Source organism: Selaginella moellendorffii, unplaced genomic scaffold, assembly GCF_000143415.4.
Source record: "Selaginella moellendorffii unplaced genomic scaffold, v1.0 SELMOscaffold_75, whole genome shotgun sequence".
Lineage (NCBI taxonomy): Eukaryota > Viridiplantae > Streptophyta > Lycopodiopsida > Selaginellales > Selaginellaceae > Selaginella > Selaginella moellendorffii.
In genome coordinates, this window is record NW_003314336.1 from 486,546 (window position 1) to 503,511 (window position 16,966).

At 53.8% G+C, this 16,966-nt stretch overlaps 4 protein-coding genes across 5 annotated transcripts; 3 read left to right on the forward strand and 1 right to left on the reverse strand.

The window, feature by feature from the left end:
• Nucleotides 1-60: 60 nt before the first annotated feature.
• On the forward strand, nt 61-8,187 carry LOC9662563 (myosin-10). 2 transcript variants are annotated; one of them, XM_024660534.1, is made up of 12 exons: nt 61-146; nt 203-271; nt 1,288-2,727; nt 2,835-3,035; nt 3,319-3,435; nt 3,523-3,569; nt 3,638-3,755; nt 3,819-7,274; nt 7,435-7,563; nt 7,614-7,673; nt 7,732-7,874; nt 7,922-8,187. In XM_024660534.1, exons 3-12 carry the CDS (start codon nt 2,647-2,649, stop codon nt 8,154-8,156), a joined length of 4,587 nt encoding a protein of 1,528 aa, XP_024516302.1. In that variant the 5' UTR covers nt 61-146; nt 203-271; nt 1,288-2,646; the 3' UTR covers nt 8,157-8,187. The 2 variants fall into 2 exon arrangements, with proteins under 2 accessions (XP_024516302.1, XP_024516303.1); XM_024660535.1 differs by lacking the exons at nt 7,614-7,673; nt 7,732-7,874; nt 7,922-8,187 and having other exon boundaries at nt 3,819-7,152; nt 7,215-7,274; nt 7,435-7,550.
• Nucleotides 8,188-8,359: 172 nt separating this feature from the next.
• LOC9660414 (F-box/kelch-repeat protein At5g60570) lies at nt 8,360-10,412 on the forward strand. Its single transcript, XM_002986613.2, has one exon. It carries the CDS (start codon nt 8,730-8,732, stop codon nt 10,056-10,058), a length of 1,329 nt encoding a protein of 442 aa, XP_002986659.2. The 5' UTR covers nt 8,360-8,729; the 3' UTR covers nt 10,059-10,412.
• Nucleotides 10,413-10,696: 284 nt separating this feature from the next.
• On the reverse strand, nt 10,697-13,904 carry LOC9660415 (importin subunit beta-1). The gene is made up of 2 exons (XM_002986672.2): nt 11,415-13,904; nt 10,697-11,340 (listed from the first exon to the last, which is right to left on the reverse strand). The coding sequence occupies exons 1-2, from the start codon at nt 13,844-13,846 to the stop codon at nt 11,145-11,147; spliced, it is 2,628 nt and encodes an 875-aa protein (XP_002986718.1). The 5' UTR covers nt 13,847-13,904; the 3' UTR covers nt 10,697-11,144.
• Nucleotides 13,905-14,096: 192 nt separating this feature from the next.
• LOC9662564 (pentatricopeptide repeat-containing protein At2g13600) lies at nt 14,097-16,961 on the forward strand. Its single transcript, XM_024660537.1, has 2 exons — nt 14,097-15,255; nt 15,311-16,961. The coding sequence occupies exons 1-2, from the start codon at nt 14,251-14,253 to the stop codon at nt 16,889-16,891; spliced, it is 2,586 nt and encodes an 861-aa protein (XP_024516305.1). The 5' UTR covers nt 14,097-14,250; the 3' UTR covers nt 16,892-16,961.
• Nucleotides 16,962-16,966: the final 5 nt, after the last annotated feature.

A 16,966-nucleotide genomic window follows, 5' to 3' on the forward strand; every position in this document is an offset into this window, starting at 1 on the left:
GGTAATAGCTTGCTAAACCTGATGTTTAGAGATAAACCCTGGTTTAGGGTTCTAGGCGAGGGAGAGGAGCAATGGTGAACAAGACGCAGCTCATGCTTGGCACCGCCGGCTGCGTCATCGCGATTGCTGGATTGGCGCTCACAAGAGTAAGAAATTTCTAGTCGATTTTAGCTGGTTCTAGTCGGGATTTTGCTGATCGCAGACGCCGCCTCCGCCGCCTCCTCCAAAGCCGACGCCAAATGCTGCTACTCCGGCGTGATATTTCGATCAGGTACGCTCGATTCTTCGCATCAATCTTCTCGCGCTTGTGTTGCTTGAATTTTTATATTCGTTTGAGGCTCCTTTTGTGCCTAGGCTTGGATTATTTTGCAAGTTAGCAAGAGATTCTTCTTTTTTCCCCTCTTTTCATAGCTTAGTGGTGTTTGAGTTTTGTTTGTGATGGAGCGATTAGTTTTTGCCTTGTAAGTGTTTTCTTCTTTTTCTTTTTCCTGGGCTTGTACTCTCAGGTGTGTATTTTATGGATTCGTGTAGGTTGTGCTGTTTTTTATGTGTCTTGCTTCAGGTAGATGCTTGATTTGCAAGTTAGCGAGAGATCCTTTTTTCCCCTCTTTTCTTAGCTCGTTTGATTTTTGTTCGTGATGGATCGTGATGGAGTTACTAGTTCTTGCCTTGCCTGCACAGATATGCCTCTCGTTTGGTAAGTTTTTTTTTTTTATATATTTCTGGGTTTGTACACTCAGGTGTGTATGGTATTCATGGATTCGTGTGGTTTGTTCCGCTCGTAGTTGGATAGGTAGCGTCAGATCTTACTCTCAGGCCGCTCATGAGCTCGTTGGCTTTAAGAAAACCGACTTGAAGCTTCTGAGGTTGTTGAAATGCATGGATTCCATGGCAGGCGTGAGTGAAAGCTGAGTGCTGCATTGCGTGTGCCCGTCCGTGTCCTAGAAACTTTGCTTGGCTTTGCTTCTTTGTGATCGATCGATCAGGTCCGGAGCTAGCTAGGCCGGGATGATGGTTTAGTGGTTTCAGTGGATTTGTTTGGAAGCCTCTCTGCGTCCTCTTCGTTACGATATCTCCCATTTATTTTTGTTATAGTCGTCTTTCCTCGTGACTTTAGAGAGACGTAGCCATCGCAGCTCTCGCTATCTCTTCTCTTTCAGTCTTTCTCGTTTCATACTGGGGTAGCGTTACCGTCGGGGTGTTGAGATGTATGGCCTCATGCTTGTTTGCTTTGACCCCTCAAACGAAAGTTTTGATAGTAACGTTGGTGCGAATTTTTAATCGCAGGAAATAAGAAAGAAACCATGAATCATCACCGTGAGCTGTGAGAGCTATAAACAAGTGAAGAAATGTTTGCTGGTCTTTGGATCAAACACCAAACCAGCAGGCAACGAATTTGACAATCATACTCGTATGGTTCCTTCACTCTTCCACCAGATTTTTCCCTCGAAGACCGCTTTTCCTTTTTTTTTTTTTTTTTGCAGCGATTCGTTAAATGAATCGGAGAGATTCTTTTCGAATATTTTCTTCTTTTTCTAAAGAAAAAGAAAAAGAGGAAATTTGGTACTGCTGCTAGGAGACAAAGGCTCTCCAGATGATTGGGGATTAAAATTTGTGTGGTGCCGACACGGGGTAAATGTAAACATTGCGAAGAACACGAGTTTAATCCGTGAAAAGGAGTTCTCCAGACTGGGAGTTAACAGAGGAGCGAGGAAAATTTGGCATTGTGGGGGTAAACACTGGACAGCCCAGCGACGAAATTTTGTAAGGAGTAGCAGCGAAAGCGATTGCTGCTACAGCGCTGTTCTTCCTCCTTTTCACTCTCTTTTTCTCGCTAATCCACCAACCGGGAGGAATCGATCGATCGATAGCGTAAAATTTGGCTGGTGTCTCGTCTCATTCAATGCAAAGACTGCCAAATTGCGAGAAAGAATGCGAGCGAGCGCAAAGCCCCTTTCGTGTTTCTCCCTTTCTCTCTCGCGCCGTGGCAAGCAGCATTCATAGATGGATTGATCGATGGGCGATCTATCCATCCAGGGTGATTGATTTGCTAGACCAACCAGGGCCAGCGTTTGCTTCACTCCAAAGATCGTAGGGAATTGCAAGCTCGGGGAAGAAAGAGAGAAGAATAAAAAAGGGCTCTGCCGAGAATCTGGCCGGGTGTCGCGAGAGAGCGCCAGGAAACCACAGAGCTGTAATGGGTCTGCGGGATTTCGCAGAGAGGCGAGCGCCCATCTCCCGGATTTTGGAGTGGAGGACAGCAATGGCACAACAGAGCTCCTTTGAGCTAGGAACAAAACAAAGCTATGAAGTGTTAGGGTTCTTCGTCACTGCTTCGATCGAGCTCCTCCAGCTAGATTTCCTAAGCTAGCGCGCAGCTAGAGGGGGATTCCTTGGCACTGGCACTGGCATTGTTGTAACAGGCGAAGGGATTCCATGATCGAGAGATTCTTTCACACGCGCCGGAGATTTTTTTCTTGCGCTCCGTGCCTGGGTTCTTGATCGTGGCGAGGCCACATTTCCATCGGCGGGGCCTTGCCAGGGAATTAGGGTCTTCGCGCTGCTAGATCTGGCGCTCCCGCGGACAATGTAGCTCCCGTTCGCCAAGATTCTCGACGACGAAAGAGGGCTTTGCTCAGTGCCAGGATGAGCGGCAAGGCGGGGAAGAAGAAGCCCGAGAAATTTCGCGAGAGGATCGAATTCAAGTTCGTCTTCCACGCCACTCGGGTATGATTGAGTGATTGGATCATCACTGGAGTGGAGATTTCTCTCGTCTTTGCTAGTTCTTGGGATTGGATTATTGGTGAGTGATTGGATGATTTCCTTCCTTCCAGGTACCGCATTCTGGATGGGAGAAGCTCTACGTGTCGCTGGAATCCATCGAAACTGGCAAGACGACTGCCAAGACTGCCAAATCCGTGGCGCAGAGTGGGGCTTGCCGATGGCCCGACGCCATCATCGAATCCACCAGGCTTGTTCACGAGACGCGCACGAATTCTTACGAGGCCAAGCTCTACAAGTTCGTCCTTGGAATGGTAAATTTCTTTCTCTTGCTCTCTTTTTCCTTCTTTTGTTGGCGTGCTTTGCTTCTTTTTTCTTCGTGAGTGTGAAGTTTCCGTGTTCGTCTTTATGGCGGCCTCTTTTCTTGCATGAATGCGTTCTATCTTTGTTAGATCATGATTGTGTTCGTGGTGGTAATTCTTGTCGTGATTTCTATGATCGTTTTCTTGGTGATGGATCAAAGTTTCTATGCTAGATCTGTATGATCTCTGCTTGTTCATTCTAATGCTTGCGGTGATCTTCTTTTTCCTTTTGTAGAGTCCTACACGGGTTCTAGGAGAGATCACGCTCAACTTAGCGGATTATGTCTCGGTCACTTCAGCAGCATCGTATGCTTTCCCACTCAAGAGCTGTTCCACAGGCACTGTTTTGCACGTAAGTTTCTTTCCGATTCTAATTAAAGTTTCCGCTCACGTCGTACCATTTCTTTTATTTGTTCGATTCTCACCCCACTTCTCACAGATCAAGCTTCAATGCCTCACGTCGGCAGACAGCCCGAGCACAAACAGGTACTACGCGCTCGCTAGCAAGATTTTTTCAATGAGAGATCACTGACTTTCTTTCACGTCAATGACAGTGGCGAAGTTGAGCAACCGAAGGAAGTTACAGCCGAACTAAACGACCAACTCTCGGAAGATGAGGATGATTCCAGTGTTAGCTCGTCAACGAATCTCCCTCCTCCCACGCCAAGTAGAGTGAGTAGAACTTCCACCCAGAAAAAAAGGTTGATATGAATTATTTTTTTCTCTCTCTTACAGGACAAGGTCCTTTCGAGGTATAACTCCGACTCTTCGGATGTCTCAACTCCGGTGGCAAATGGAAGCGGCAAGAACTTTTACAACTCCCCGGAAGTGCCGTCCCCGGCAAGCACGGCAAACACCGGCAGCTTTAACTCGAGGCTGGAGCGAACTGGAAGACTTAGAGCAAGCACTGAGTCGATCAAGTCGCTTGCTACTCCTTTAAAACCGGCGGCGAGGACGAGTTTGCCATCCGCAACAGTAGCGCGGCTCTCTGGAGATAACAAAGCTCCTGGCAATGTCGATGAAGGGGTGTCAAAGTTGGAAGAAGAGCTAGAGAAGCTCAAGCAGCAACTTCTCGATCAAGAAAGCCGTGCATCCGCGAGAGAGGAGGAATTCACTGTTCTCACGGGTGAAAGGGATGGTTTGAGAGAGGAGGTAAGCTCCCTGAAGCGCCAACTTGACGAAAGTATAGCTACAAGAGAAGAGAAGAGCTCGGCTCTCGACAGCTTACAAGAAGACATGCAGCGATTCAGAGTAGAAAAGCAGGGCCTGGACGAGCAGCAAGCCAGCTTGAAGCTCGAACTTGAAGACTGCAAGCATATCATCAAAGAGCTCCAGCAAGTTTTGGCGTACGAGAAGGAATCCAAGGAAAATCTCGACACACGGCTGGAGAAGATCCAGGAAGAGAAGGAGAAGCTCTCGTCGACGGTGAGAGAGCTGGAAGAGACGCTGGCAGACGAGAGGAAGAAGATGGAAGACATGTCCGTGAAGAACATAGAGCTCCAAAACTCTTTGGTCGATCAGGAGCAGACGATGGGAGAGGTGGAGCGAGTTCTCTCACAGAAAGTTCAAGACAGAGAGGAAGAGCTGAACTCGTTGCAACAAAAGTTGGCGAGCCTGGAGGCGATTCAAGCAGCCAGCAATCTCATCGATCCAAACGAGCTCGCAGGCCTCAAGAAAGAAGTGGAGGAGCTCGAGTTGGATATCAAAGAGCTGACGGACGAGAACATGGACTTGATCTTCAAGCTCAACATCGCCAACAAGGAGCTCTCGCGATTTTCTGGAGAGTCGGACTACCTTGGGATGACGGACATGGAGGAGAGGCTCGAGAAGTTCCGGAGAGAACACCAGAACACGAATGACAAGCTCGCACAGCTCGAGTCGTTGTGCAAGGAGTTTAAGTCCGCCAAGGCCGACCTGGAAGCCCGGCTCAAGAGCTCGCTCGAGGAGATCCAAGCTCTCAAGTCGGATCTCAAGGCGTCGAGAGCCATGCACGCCATGGATCGAGAGGCCTTCTCGGGCCGAGAGCTCCGGCTCAAGGAGCGAGCAGACGAGATGCACGAGAAGTACTCCATGACTTTCGGGCTGGTGGCGGATCTCCAGACCGAGCTCGAGACTGTGAAGAAGGAAAACTCCGAGAACCGCAAGAGGAAGGACGAAGTCGAGGCGGCTCTAAACAGCCTCGAGGTGGCCAAGACCGATCTAGCTTACAGGCTCGCGGACTTGGAGAGCGAGAACTTGAAGTCGCGATCTCTAGCTCGAAAGTATGAGTCGGATCTGGGGGAGAAGACGCAGCTCTTGAGATCCAAAGCTGCGAAGGTCAGTGATATGGAGTCGAAGATCGTGATGCTGGAGGCGTCCAACAGCGAGCTTGAGAGCAGGATCCAGGAGCTCCAGAGCCGGGAGATACTGAGCACTTCGCGCATCGTCGATCTGGAGCTCCAGCTTTCGTCGACCAAGAGGGAGCTCGAGGCTGTGGAGCTCAAGAAGCAGGAGCTGGAGACGAGAGTTGACGGCCTGGAGCTTGAAAGGTTCGAGCTTGGAAGGATGCTCCACACCGGACAGGACGACAACAAGTTCTTGAAGGAGAAGCTCGATGGGATACTGGGAGAGCTGGCGGAGTCGAATGCGCTGCTCGAGGTGGAGCTCTCAGCGAGGAGCACGTTGGAGAAGAGGGTGGCGGAGTTTGGAAGCGCAAAGGCGAGCCTGGAGAAGCACCTAAGCCACTTGGAGGACGAGAACTGGCAGCTGACGGAGAGGATTGCGGGGCTCGAGGCGCAGCTAAACTTCGTGACCGAGGAGAGAGAGACGTACCGGATGCAAAGCTTTGCGAGCGAGAACCGGGTGAAGGAGCTCGAGAAAGAGAGAAGCAAGCTACAGGAATCACAGGAGCAGACGAACAAGGAGTACGAGTTTAAGGTTCATGGCTTCGAGGTGGAGCTGGCTCAGGCGCTGGAAGAGAGGGACTCTCAAGTCCATGCACGTAAGGGGCTCGAGAATCAGCTTGAGGAGATGAGAGAACTGAAAGAGGCTCGTGAAGGAGAGGTCCGAGAGATGGAGGAGAAGCTGGCCACTGCGAGGAAGAGCTACGAGGAGTGTGTAGTGGCGAGAAAATCTGCTGAAGGCAAGGTGGTGGAAGTGGAAGCCGAGCTGGGGAGACTAAACGAGGAGCTTCGAAAGATGGCGAAGTCCAAGGCTGAGGCGGAAGAGAAGTCGAGGAGAATCGATGAGAGAGCACAGTTGGACAGGTCGGTTGCCGTGGAGCGGCTCCAAGCCGAGCTCCAGAGGTTGACGGATCAAATGGACGCTACATGCGACGAGAAGGAGCATCTGGCTTCGCAGGCCTTGATCGAGGCATCGGAGCTTCGTGCTGAGAAGCTTGAGTGGGAGGACGCCAGGACAGAGCTTGAGGAGAGGCTGGAAGTGGCGGAAGCACAGGCCGATTCCCTGAATAGAGAACACGAAGAAACTGTTAGAGAGGTTCTAAGCACGTCGAGGAAACGAGAAATGGAAGTTACCTCCGAGCTCGAGAAATCGGCTGCAAGGATTGCTCAGCTCGAGGCTAGTGCTCGGACTCTAGCAGCGGAGAAAGCAGCTCTCGAAAGTCAAATCCAGAAGTTGGAGCGAGAAAACTCGGAGCTACGGGCCAAGTATATCGAAATCTCCGACCAGCTCGAGCAGCACAGGGAAGCAGTAGCAGGCCTCCAGAGCGCCAAGTCCGAGCTAGAGACCAGCCTCCACACTCTCAGCCAAGAGAAGATCAGCCTTCTGGACGAGAAATCCTCTCTCGACGCCAAAGTTTCGGAGCTATCTGAGACGGTGTCCGAGATGGAGCAGCTCAGGCAGTCGAAAGCGGCGGTGGACGACCGTGTCTCGAGGCTCCAGGCGGAGCAGTCGGCCAGCCGGGCTCTGGAAGTGGAGCAGAGATGTGAGTCCATCAAACTTCGGCGTCAAAACAGCGAGATGAAGCAAAAGATGACCGAGCAAGACGCCGAAAGAGAAGAGCTGAGAAGACGGGTCGAGTGCCTGGAAGCTGATGTGAAGAAGCGGAGAGGTGGCGGAGACGAAAACGGTAAGATAGCACCTGGAAGTAATGGCGTCCTTGCAAGATCATTATCGAAGTGCAATGTTAAGGTTGGAACACGAGAAGGCCAGGAGCTTATCCTTCTTCGAGATAAGATCAAGTCCCTCGAGGTACCAATTTCTTTCCCTCTAAGTTTCCGATCTTTCGTCCAAGTTTCTCAGTTTCTAGTTGGTCCAGTTTTACTCAGTTTTCCAATGTCGTCCTCTATGTTCTCTTCTTTGGATGTCTGTCCTTTCGCGTCGTTCAAGCTCTATAACTGGATTGGAACAGGTGGAGCTGAAGCTAAAGGCTGCTGAATCCGAGAGCTTGAAACGAGAGGTTGCTGCAAGGCAAAAGGAAGTTAATTCCAACTCGATCAAGAAAACCGACGAACAGCAACAGCAACAACAAAAAGATGAGGTTGAGGCAAAACAAAAAACTCTCCAGTTTCTAATGGAAGTTTCATGCAGGAGGCCAACTTTCCAAGCTCGCAGGAGCTACTACAAAAGGAGCTCCAGAGAATGCAGCAGGCAAGTGGACATCAATTCTCTGGGCGAGAAAAACTTACTTTGCTATCGATCATTCCAGGTGAACGCTCAGCTCCAAGAGAAGCTCACTAGATTCAAAGAGAGCTCCAAGTGGGGAAGCACACTGGAGAGAGTAGCAAGCCTCGAGACAGAGCTCGCAGAAGCTCTGGAATCCAACACCATGTACAAAGAACAACTCCGCAGGTTAGAAGCTTTTCGAGAGTTGGTCGATTTTTACCCATTCATTGCAGCGCATTCGCGACACAGCAGAACGTCCATGCCGCGGCGCTCCAGAATCTGGGAGACGTCGATCATGTCGTGAGCAGCCTGCTGGGATACAAGCGCAAGAGTAGCGATCTGGAAACCGAGCTCGGCGAGATGCGCGAGAGGTACCTGAGCATGAGCCTCCGATTCGCGCAGGTGGAGGCGGAGCGCGAGGAGCTTGTGATGACGATCCGGAGCCTGAGGAACGCTGCGAAGAAATAAATCTCGCAGCGAAGAACCCTAAAAAAAAAAAGAAGAACCCTAAACACAGGGCGGGAAACGGAGATATTTAAGTTTTTGACGGTAAACGCGGAATATGCGGTCTGGGGGGTTGACCAAAATGATTGAGTCCCGCGACGGAACGGACACCCGTCGACGCCCGTCACGTCATGACCGCCACGGTGGCTCGGCGCTGGCTCGGCTACTGGCTCGGCGGTTGGTGTGGCGCCGAAGCCAGTGCCGGACCTAGGCCCAATGACCACACAGGCGAGAGGAGCATCTCTCCTCATTCAAGCAAGGGTTCGTTTCGTTGGTTTCGTCGTCTTCGCTGGGAGCGCGCGCTAGGGTTAGCTGGATTTCTTGCGGAGCGATCTAGATCTAGGCATGAATCGCGCTTCTTGTCCGGTGGATTCGCCTAGATCTGCCGGCGATTGATGCGCGGCGCGCGGGCTATGGCGCGGAGGACAAGAAATTCTCGACGGCTGCGCGGGCATTGCTAGCTCCAGCGGCCGCGTAGATTGGGCATGGGAGGAGCTGGAATCTTTGCCGCGTCGTCGCCGTCGTCGTCGCTGCGGCATGGATTACTGTGATGGGAGCGGCTGCAGCAAGGGGATGGAGATGGCCTACCGTGATCACGCAGGATCCGAGAATAGGGATCATCTCGCCAATGGTCTGCGCCTTTCCTTGCAGCATCCACAGAACGGGCGGCCCAAGAATGGGAAGAAGAATGGATTCCACGACCGACCTAAGCGCGCCAGGTTGAATGGCTACCATCACACTAGCACCAGCAGCAGTGGATTCGAGAATGGAGATCCTCTGGAAGACGAAGAACACGACGAGGAGCAAGAGCTTATTCCAGGTTTGACGGACGATCTAGCGCTGCTGTGCCTGGCGAGGCTGCCCAGATCAACGTACTGGCAGTACTTCACAGTTAGCCGCAAGTTCTACGACAAGCTCAAGCGTGGAGAGATTTACAAGGCCCGGCAGCAGCTGGGCATCGTGGAGCAGTGGATGTACATTCTCAGCGATGGCCACCAGCGAGTGTGGCGAGCTTTCAATCCCCGGGAGAGGACATGGCGGCAGCTCCAGTCCATCCCGTCCGACTACGCATTCGAGGTGAGCGACAAGGAGACTCTCACGGCCGGAACACAGCTGCTGGTGCGAGGCATGGAGATCAAAGGCTACGTGGTGTGGATTTACGACCTGGTCCAGGACAAGTGGATCAAAGGCCCGGATATGATCCAGTCGAGGAGCTTATACGCGTCGGCGAGCTGTGGAAACTATGGTTTCGTGGCTGGCGGGACGAGCATGGTTGGAACCGACAACCTCAAGAGCGCCGAGAGATACAACTCGGTGGCCGGGACTTGGGAGCCACTCCCGGATCTTAACAGGTGCCGGAGGCTTTGCTCGGGTTTCTACATGGATGGGAAGTTCTACGTGATCGGTGGCAAGGATGGACAGGATCAGCTGACTTGCGGAGAGGAATACGATCCGGCTACCGGGACGTGGAGATTGATCCCAAACATGTACTTTGGGACGAGCGAGCAGTCCCAGACGGCGCCGCCGCTGGTGGCGGTGGTGGACAACCAGCTCTACGCGCTGGACACGGCGCTCAACGAGCTCAAGGTGTATAACAAGATGAGAAACGACTGGAGAACGCTGGGAGAGGTTCCGGTGAGAGCGGACTTTAACTCCGGGTGGGGGATAGCGTTCAAGGCCATGGAGGGCGAGCTGTACGTGATTGGTGGTCAGGACGCTCCTGATCGGATCGAGATCTGGGCCTGGAGACCAGCTCGAGGTGGTGGTGCTCAAACATCACAGGAGGAACAGGAGGAGCGACCAGTGTGGCGATACGTGACCATGCTGGGGACTTTCATATACAACTGTGCGGTGATGGCTGCGTAGAGAAGAGGAAGATTAAGCCAGCAGCTGGAGCAAACGCAAGGATTTGAATGGATCAATGAAGCAGCAACAAGCAAGCAAGCAAGCATCGATCAGCAGCAGCAGCAGCAGCAGCAGCAGCAGCGAAACTTGGAAGAAGAGAAGAAGAGATTTGGAGCATGAGAGGAGTAAAAGTCCGGTGGTGGTGGTGGGGATTGTTTCAAGAGCTTTTAGCTATTCTCCTAGCTAGAACAGACAGGGCGTAGGGAAATCAAAGGCCTCCTCTTTGTTGTACTAGCTAGTCTCTCCTTCCTCTAGGCACAGTATTTATTTCATCCTCCCTTTGGAGCAATGATAAGGAGTCAGAGTGGATTCGAACCCGTGAACGCACCCCCGCTCTGCCTGGGAACGGGATTCGAACGCACGACCAGAACTTTCTATAATCATCATTAAGATTTTTAAAACACCATGGTTAGTAAAGAAAATTAATCTTATGGTTCTGTTATAAATCATGGAATGTAAATTTCTTTAAAAGCATGATTAGATCCTTTTGTTGTGTTGGCAATAAAGCGGCAATAACGTTTGTAAATTGATTATGAATTTGGCAAAAAGTAAAATGTATTACATCAAATAAATATTGTTAAGTTTATTTCTTGTAGCAGTTAAAAATTAGTTTTTATTTTGTGTAATAATAATTTCTTTAAATAAAAATTACACTGACTTTTTTCTGTGAGGTTCCATCGCTCGGAGCCTCTTTCACCTACAAAAGAGGGCAGCGAGAACACGTATTGGACAAAATTATACGCTTCGCTGCCCTCACTCAAACTGACTCTTTTCACGCTGCTGCTCTCTCACTCGGGAGCCGGAGCTGCTGCTAAATTTCTAAAAGCCCAAAGGCTCAAAGAGTGGAAAAAGAAAAAAGAACCAAAGCAAAGGAAAAAAAAATGGAAGAAAGATGGAGATGGCGAGGGAGAAGAGGACTCAAGTTTACAAGGAAGCGCAATGAAAGCGAAGAAGAAGAAGAAAGCTCAAAAGAAATGAATGAATATGGAGGAAGACCGATGATGGATGGGAGTCTAAGGATCAAGCTTGTTACCTCTCGAGCGAGCGTTACACCATGTAGCGATTGATCGTCGCCTGAGCCCACTCCGCGGTCTCCTTGAGCCGGTGATCATCCGACGACAAGCACTCGTCCAGGAAATCCTTGTAGAAGGCCGAGTTTCGGAAGAACTGTGCGCTGGTGCCTGCTAAACAGTCGGCCATATCGCCCATCACTCCCACCGCAGCTTTAAGAACCACATCATCTCTGCACAAGAACAAAAGTTAGCTTCGGTTCATCATCCTGGGAAAAGAGAAGAAAAAGAAAACAAGCAAACGTACCTCTCCTTGTCTTGGTACACACTCTCGATGAACTGCAATATGCCAGCTACGTAAGGCATCATCGCCTCCGGCTTGGTGCCTTTGAATGCCTGGAAAATCCCCGAGTACGCCTCCAGTATCCCTGTTCTCAGCTGGTTGTTGTAGTCGAGCATCTCATCGTCTCCGGCCGCTTGCATGACCGAGAGCTCCGCAGCGCTCTGGAGCATCGGCATCGCGTAGCTCAGGTACTTCTCAAAGTTCTCCCCGATGGCCAACGCAATGTCTCCAAAGCACGAGAAGATTGGCGGCTTGACGGAGCGGTGGAGCTGGTTGCTTCCCAGGTCCTTGAGCAGCTGCGTCATTATCCCGTCGCAAAAAGGGAGAACTTTGTCCTCGAGAGCTCGGCATATATCACCCACGACCCCGACCGTCACGGCGCACACCTGGTACTCCTCAAAGTTTTGGAGTCCCATCTCCAAGTATCTGTAAAACTCCTGCATGTACTTCCCGAACTCCACTCCGATAGCATCCGCCAGTGCCCCGATGGCGAGCATCGCCTCCTCGTGAACCGTCGCACTCCTACACGCGAAGACTCTCAAGAACAGCCCCATCATCTGGTCCGCAAACTGTACCATCGCGTACTTGGTCGGCTCGCTGGAGCTCAGCCTCTGGATGAGCACTTGCAAAACCCCGCAAAGCAGGGCTTGGAGCTCGCTCTGCTTCTCACGATCGTCCACCGAGAGTACCTGCATTTGGAGTGTCTGCCCGAGCTTCTCCATGATCACCGGAACCAGCTGACCCACGACCGCGACAGTGTCATCGGACGAGCACTTCACCACGTCGTTGAGAGTCTCGTATGCCGCGATTCTCAGCCTCGTCTCCGCCGCATCCTCTCGGTCGGCAGCCGCCAGAAGCGCCTGAACGATGTTCTGGAAGAAAGGTGACAGAGGATTGCTGCCACCGGTGCTCGTCAAGGAATCGTCGTAGCCGACAGCCACCGCATGGATCGCCCCGCAAACTTTCTCGGCAACATTCGGTGCGTCTTTGATACTCTCGAGCAGCACTGACAGGATCAACGGGAGGTTGGCCTGGTTCACCACCGACGTATCCACACTGGGACCGTGAAGAAACTCGAAGATCCGGCTCAACGTCCACGCGGTGGTGTCTTTGACGTGGCTGTTCTCGTCTTTCATGGCGTTGAGCATGAATGGTAGAGCGCTGGTGACGAGCGGCGCGAGCTTGTCCGGTCCGGGTCCCTCGAGAATGGATCCAAACGCGTAAGTCGCCGCCTCTCGGCACCGCCAGTCGGGCTTCGAGATGTTCTCTTGCACGTAAGGCATGACGAGCGGAACGATATCATCCCCGACCGCTTTGGCCACCAGTCCCAAGCAAGTCCCTCCCGCCATAGCCAAGTTCCACACGTCCTCGTCCTGATCCTGCCCCTCCTCCTGCTTTGTCAGCGTCTCCAGCAGCATCGGGACGAGGTAAGGCAGAGCCTGCCTGATGAAATGGAAGTTGGACAGCTCCGAATCCCCGGTCGTCGAGAACTCGTCCAAGAGCTCGATCTCTATGTCGCAAATGGAGCTCCAAAACTCGAGAGCTTGCAGCACCACGGACTCCTCGTCCTCCTTGACAGCCTTGGAAGTGATCGCGAAAACATCCTTCATGTAAGGCGCCAGCTTCTCGTAGTACGTGGACGCGATCGAAACCAGGCACTCAAACGCGGCCTTGCGGACTCGAGAATCCGGTGACAAAGTTGCCTCGCAGACCACCCTCATGATATAGTCTCGCTCCACCGTGTTGTCGAAGTTGGTCTGCGCGAAGTCGAGCGCATTGTAGAGCGCGTTGGTGGCGGCCAGCCTCACCTCACTGCTCGCCTCGGAGGAGTTCATACCTTGCACGACCGCCGTGAGCACGGAGTTTACTTGATCCTGCGCGAGAACCTCGGAAGAAATGGCCTCACACACGTAGCCCAGAGTCTCCAGCGTCGCCTCCTTGAGATGGGCGGCATTGGCGACACCCATGGAGGACGTGACGTTGGCGAGGAGGCCTGGGATGAGCTCTGGCCACGCCTGGCGAGGGAGCTCTATCGCCGCCACCTTTGCAATCACTTGTGCCGCCGTGTGGCGCGCCTCCGCCACTGGCGCCGCCAGCGTCGCCACCAGCGCGGCCTTGATCTGTGCCCTGGCGGCGGAATCCAGCAGCAGCCAGCGGTCCCCTAGCTCCGCGCGCCGCCCGGCGTCCTTGGCGTCGAGGCTGTTCTTGAGGATCAACCCCGCGAGCTTGCGGCTCTCGGGCGGCTTGTCGTCGCTGGCGAGCTCGCCGCTGAGCGAGACGAGGAAGGCGGCGAGATTCTGGTCCTGGAACTGGCGGAGATTGTCCTCGGCGAGCTTGCGGACGCTGCCATCGGCGGATTGCGCGTTGAGGAGGACCTGGGTGACCTCCATGGCCATGGCCGCGGCCTCCAAATTTCTCTTGATCCCTCGCTCCTCTCCTCGGATTTTCTGCCCTGGATCAAAGAGTCCCCCGGGATCTCCCGCTAGCTAGCGTGTCACACCATTACCTTGCCTCCTCTCTACTGTCGCAATCCTCCTCCAGCGCCATCGCCATCGCCTTGGGTGAGCCCTTTTTGGGCCAGATCTAGCAGAATATCCCGCCGAAAAGGCATATTCTGCTTGCTCTGGAGATATTCTGCTACGCTCTATGACGGTATGTGCCTGGGCATCTTTTTGAAATCCAGGGAAGAATGGGAGCGCGGCCTTCTACGCGGTAATGTTCTACCGATCGATCGATCGCGATGGCGCGGGCGAGGATCTGAGTGATTCGCACTCGCGGATCGTTCGATCGGCCCGGGATTATGGCGGTAGCGTCGTCGCTCTCTCACGGAGGCCAGTATTTCCTGGGGAGGATCTTGATCGCAGCGCCAGCAGCGGCGTCATCGGTGAATGCGATCACGCTCTACCGCCACCAGCTCGTGAATTGCCGCAGATTGGTGGAAGGCCGATCGATCCACGCCGATCTTGTGAGGGACGGGCTAGACAGGGACGAGTTCTTGGCGAGCTATGTGATTCACATGTATCTCCGGCTTGGCAGCCTCTACGACGCGCGGCAGCTCCTCCGCCAGTTCGATCTCGACGACACCGGGCTATGGACAACGATGATCTCGGCATTTGCCCAGCGCGGGCAACACCGCGAGGCGCTCGATCTCTTCCATGCGATGCAGCAGTGCGGGGTTCTTCCCACCAGGATCACCTTCGCGGCGGCCGTAAATCTCTGCGTCGCGCTCGGAGACGCGATCCAGGGCCGGAGGATCTTCGATCGAGCCACAGAGCGAGGGTTTGGAGGCGACCTCGTCCTCGCCAATTCCCTCCTTAATCTCTACGCCACGGCCGGGGGATTCTTGCGCGAGGCCATGGATTTCTTTGCGGCGATGGAGTCCCAGGATGGAATTTCCTGGACGACGCTGATGAAGGCTTGCAATCGTGAGCGGCAGTGGAAGATCTCGCTGAGGCTCTTCTGGCAGATGCAACAGGATGGATCATCGCGGCCGGACAAGACGAGCTTCGTGGTTGCGATCTCGGCGTGTAGCGAAACGCGGGATCTAGAGCAGGGAAAATCCATCCACGCGAGCTTCGCCGGGGTCAACGAGATAGAGACCGATGTGGCCGTGGCGTCAACGCTCGTCAACATGTATAACAAGTGTGGAGATCTCCCCCAGGCCTGCCGGATCTTCGCGAGAATGCCCGAGAAGAGCTTGGTCACCTGGAACATCATGATCGCGGCCTACATCCACCATGGATTCCCGACCAAATCACTCCAGCTCCTCGATCAAATGCAGCTGGAAGGCATTCGCCCACAAAAGGTGCGCTTGTGTTCCTGATCTTCCGTGATGACTTTCTCGTTTGACCCAATTCCAGGTGACTTTCATCAACAGCCTCAATGGCTGCTCGATCTTGGGCAAGCTGCGACCAGGCAAAACCATCCATTCCTGCGCTGCCGAGCAACGATTGATCGATCGAGACGTAGTTCTCTCCACCGCGCTTATCACCATGTACAGCAAGTGTGGCAGCGTCGACGAGGCGAGAAAGATCTTCGATTCCATGGCTGGGGACGTTAAGAACACCATCTCCTGGAACGCGATGCTGGCGGGCTACGCCCAGAATTCCCGATCCAGCGACGCGATCCAGCTCTTCCGATCCATGGACCTGGAGGCGCAGTGTGATCCAAATTCCACCACCTTCGCGACGCTGCTGGATGCTTGCGGAGAGATCGCAAAGCTGCGAGAGGGAGAGGCCGCGCACGATCGAATCGTCGCCACTGGGCTCTCGATCAACCTCGTGCTGGGCACTGCGATCGTGAGGATGTATAGCAAGTGTGGCCGGATCGATCGAGCGCGCGAGCTCTTCGATCGGATCCGCGATGATCGAGGCAAGGAGGAGGATGTGGTGCTGTGGACGACGATGCTGGGGGGCTACTCCGATCGTGGCGATCACGCCGCGGCGCTGGAGCTCTTCCGGGAGATGAGGATCAAGCCCGACGCCATCGCGTTTGTGGCCGCGATTGACGCTTGCGCGAATGCCGGAAGCATTCGTGATGGCGAGGAGATCTTGGCTCGAATCCGCGGCTGTGGCTGCGAGAGCGACGATCGCGTGGGCACCGCGCTGTGCTACATGTTCGCCCAGTTTGGCCTCTTGGATCGCGCATCACAGATCTTCGATCGATTGGAGAGCAAGAGCGCGATCTCCTGGAACGCGATGCTGGGCGCGATGGCGGCGCAGGGGCTGGCTATCGAGGCGATGGAGCTCTTCCGGCGGATGCTGGGCGAGGGATCGCGGCCAGACGAGATCACATTCGCGGCGATGCTGGATTGCTTCGTGGGGCAGAGCTCGCTGGGCGAGGGGCGATTCGTACACGGCTTGATCGCCGAGAGTGGGAGAGATCGCGGTGTGTTCTTGGGCACCGCGCTCCTCAACATGTATGGGAAATGCGGCAGCCTCGCCGATTCCATCGCCATCTTCGCCAATCTCTCGCATCGCAACACGATCTCTTGGAACGCGCTCATCGCCGCGCACGCGAGCAATGGCCGATTCCTCGAGAGCCTGGATCTCTTCCAGGAGCTCCAGAACGAGGGATTCCTGGCCAACACGATCACGTTCCAGAGCGTGATCGCGGCGTGCGGCCATGCCGGGCTCGCCGATCGGGGCTGCGATTACATGGTGCTCATGATCGAGGACCACGGGATTGTGCCGCTGCCGGAGCACTACGGGTGTATGATCGATCTGCTGGGCCGCGCGGGTTGGCTGGGCGAGGCCGAGGATCTGGTGCTGCGAACGCCCCAAGAGGAGAGGGCTTTCAATGGAATGGCGCTGCTCAGTTCGTGTAGAACTCACGGCGATTTCGAGAGAGGGAGGCGCGTCGCGCAAATGCTGATGAAGATCGCGCCCGGCCGCACGGGCGCCTACGCATTGCTCTCTAACATCTACGCTGGAGCCCGCTAGCCCTAACCCTAATCCTCCCAATCCTTGGCGCCAATTTTTTAATTGCCCTAGTTTGGCGGGGTTAAAGGTAGAAAC

Excerpts from the sequence above, each read along its gene's own strand:
- LOC9660414 (XM_002986613.2), top strand. The coding sequence starts at position 8,730 with ATGGATTACTGTGATGGGAGCGGCTGCAGCAAGGGGATGGAGATGGCC.
- LOC9662563 (XM_024660534.1), top strand. The coding sequence starts at position 2,647 with ATGAGCGGCAAGGCGGGGAAGAAGAAGCCCGAGAAATTTCGCGAGAGG. Across the intron at positions 2,728-2,834 it reads TCGTCTTCCACGCCACTCGG|GTACCGCATTCTGGATGGGA; the intron begins GTATGATTGAGT and ends CCTTCCTTCCAG. Across the intron at positions 3,756-3,818 it reads CTCCTCCCACGCCAAGTAGA|GACAAGGTCCTTTCGAGGTA; the intron begins GTGAGTAGAACT and ends TCTCTCTTACAG.
- LOC9660415 (XM_002986672.2), bottom strand. The coding sequence starts at position 13,846 with ATGGCCATGGAGGTCACCCAGGTCCTCCTCAACGCGCAATCCGCCGAT. Across the intron at positions 11,341-11,414 it reads GTGTACCAAGACAAGGAGAG|AGATGATGTGGTTCTTAAAG; the intron begins GTACGTTTGCTT and ends GTTCTTGTGCAG.
- LOC9662564 (XM_024660537.1), top strand. The coding sequence starts at position 14,251 with ATGGCGGTAGCGTCGTCGCTCTCTCACGGAGGCCAGTATTTCCTGGGG. Across the intron at positions 15,256-15,310 it reads AAGGCATTCGCCCACAAAAG|GTGACTTTCATCAACAGCCT; the intron begins GTGCGCTTGTGT and ends ACCCAATTCCAG.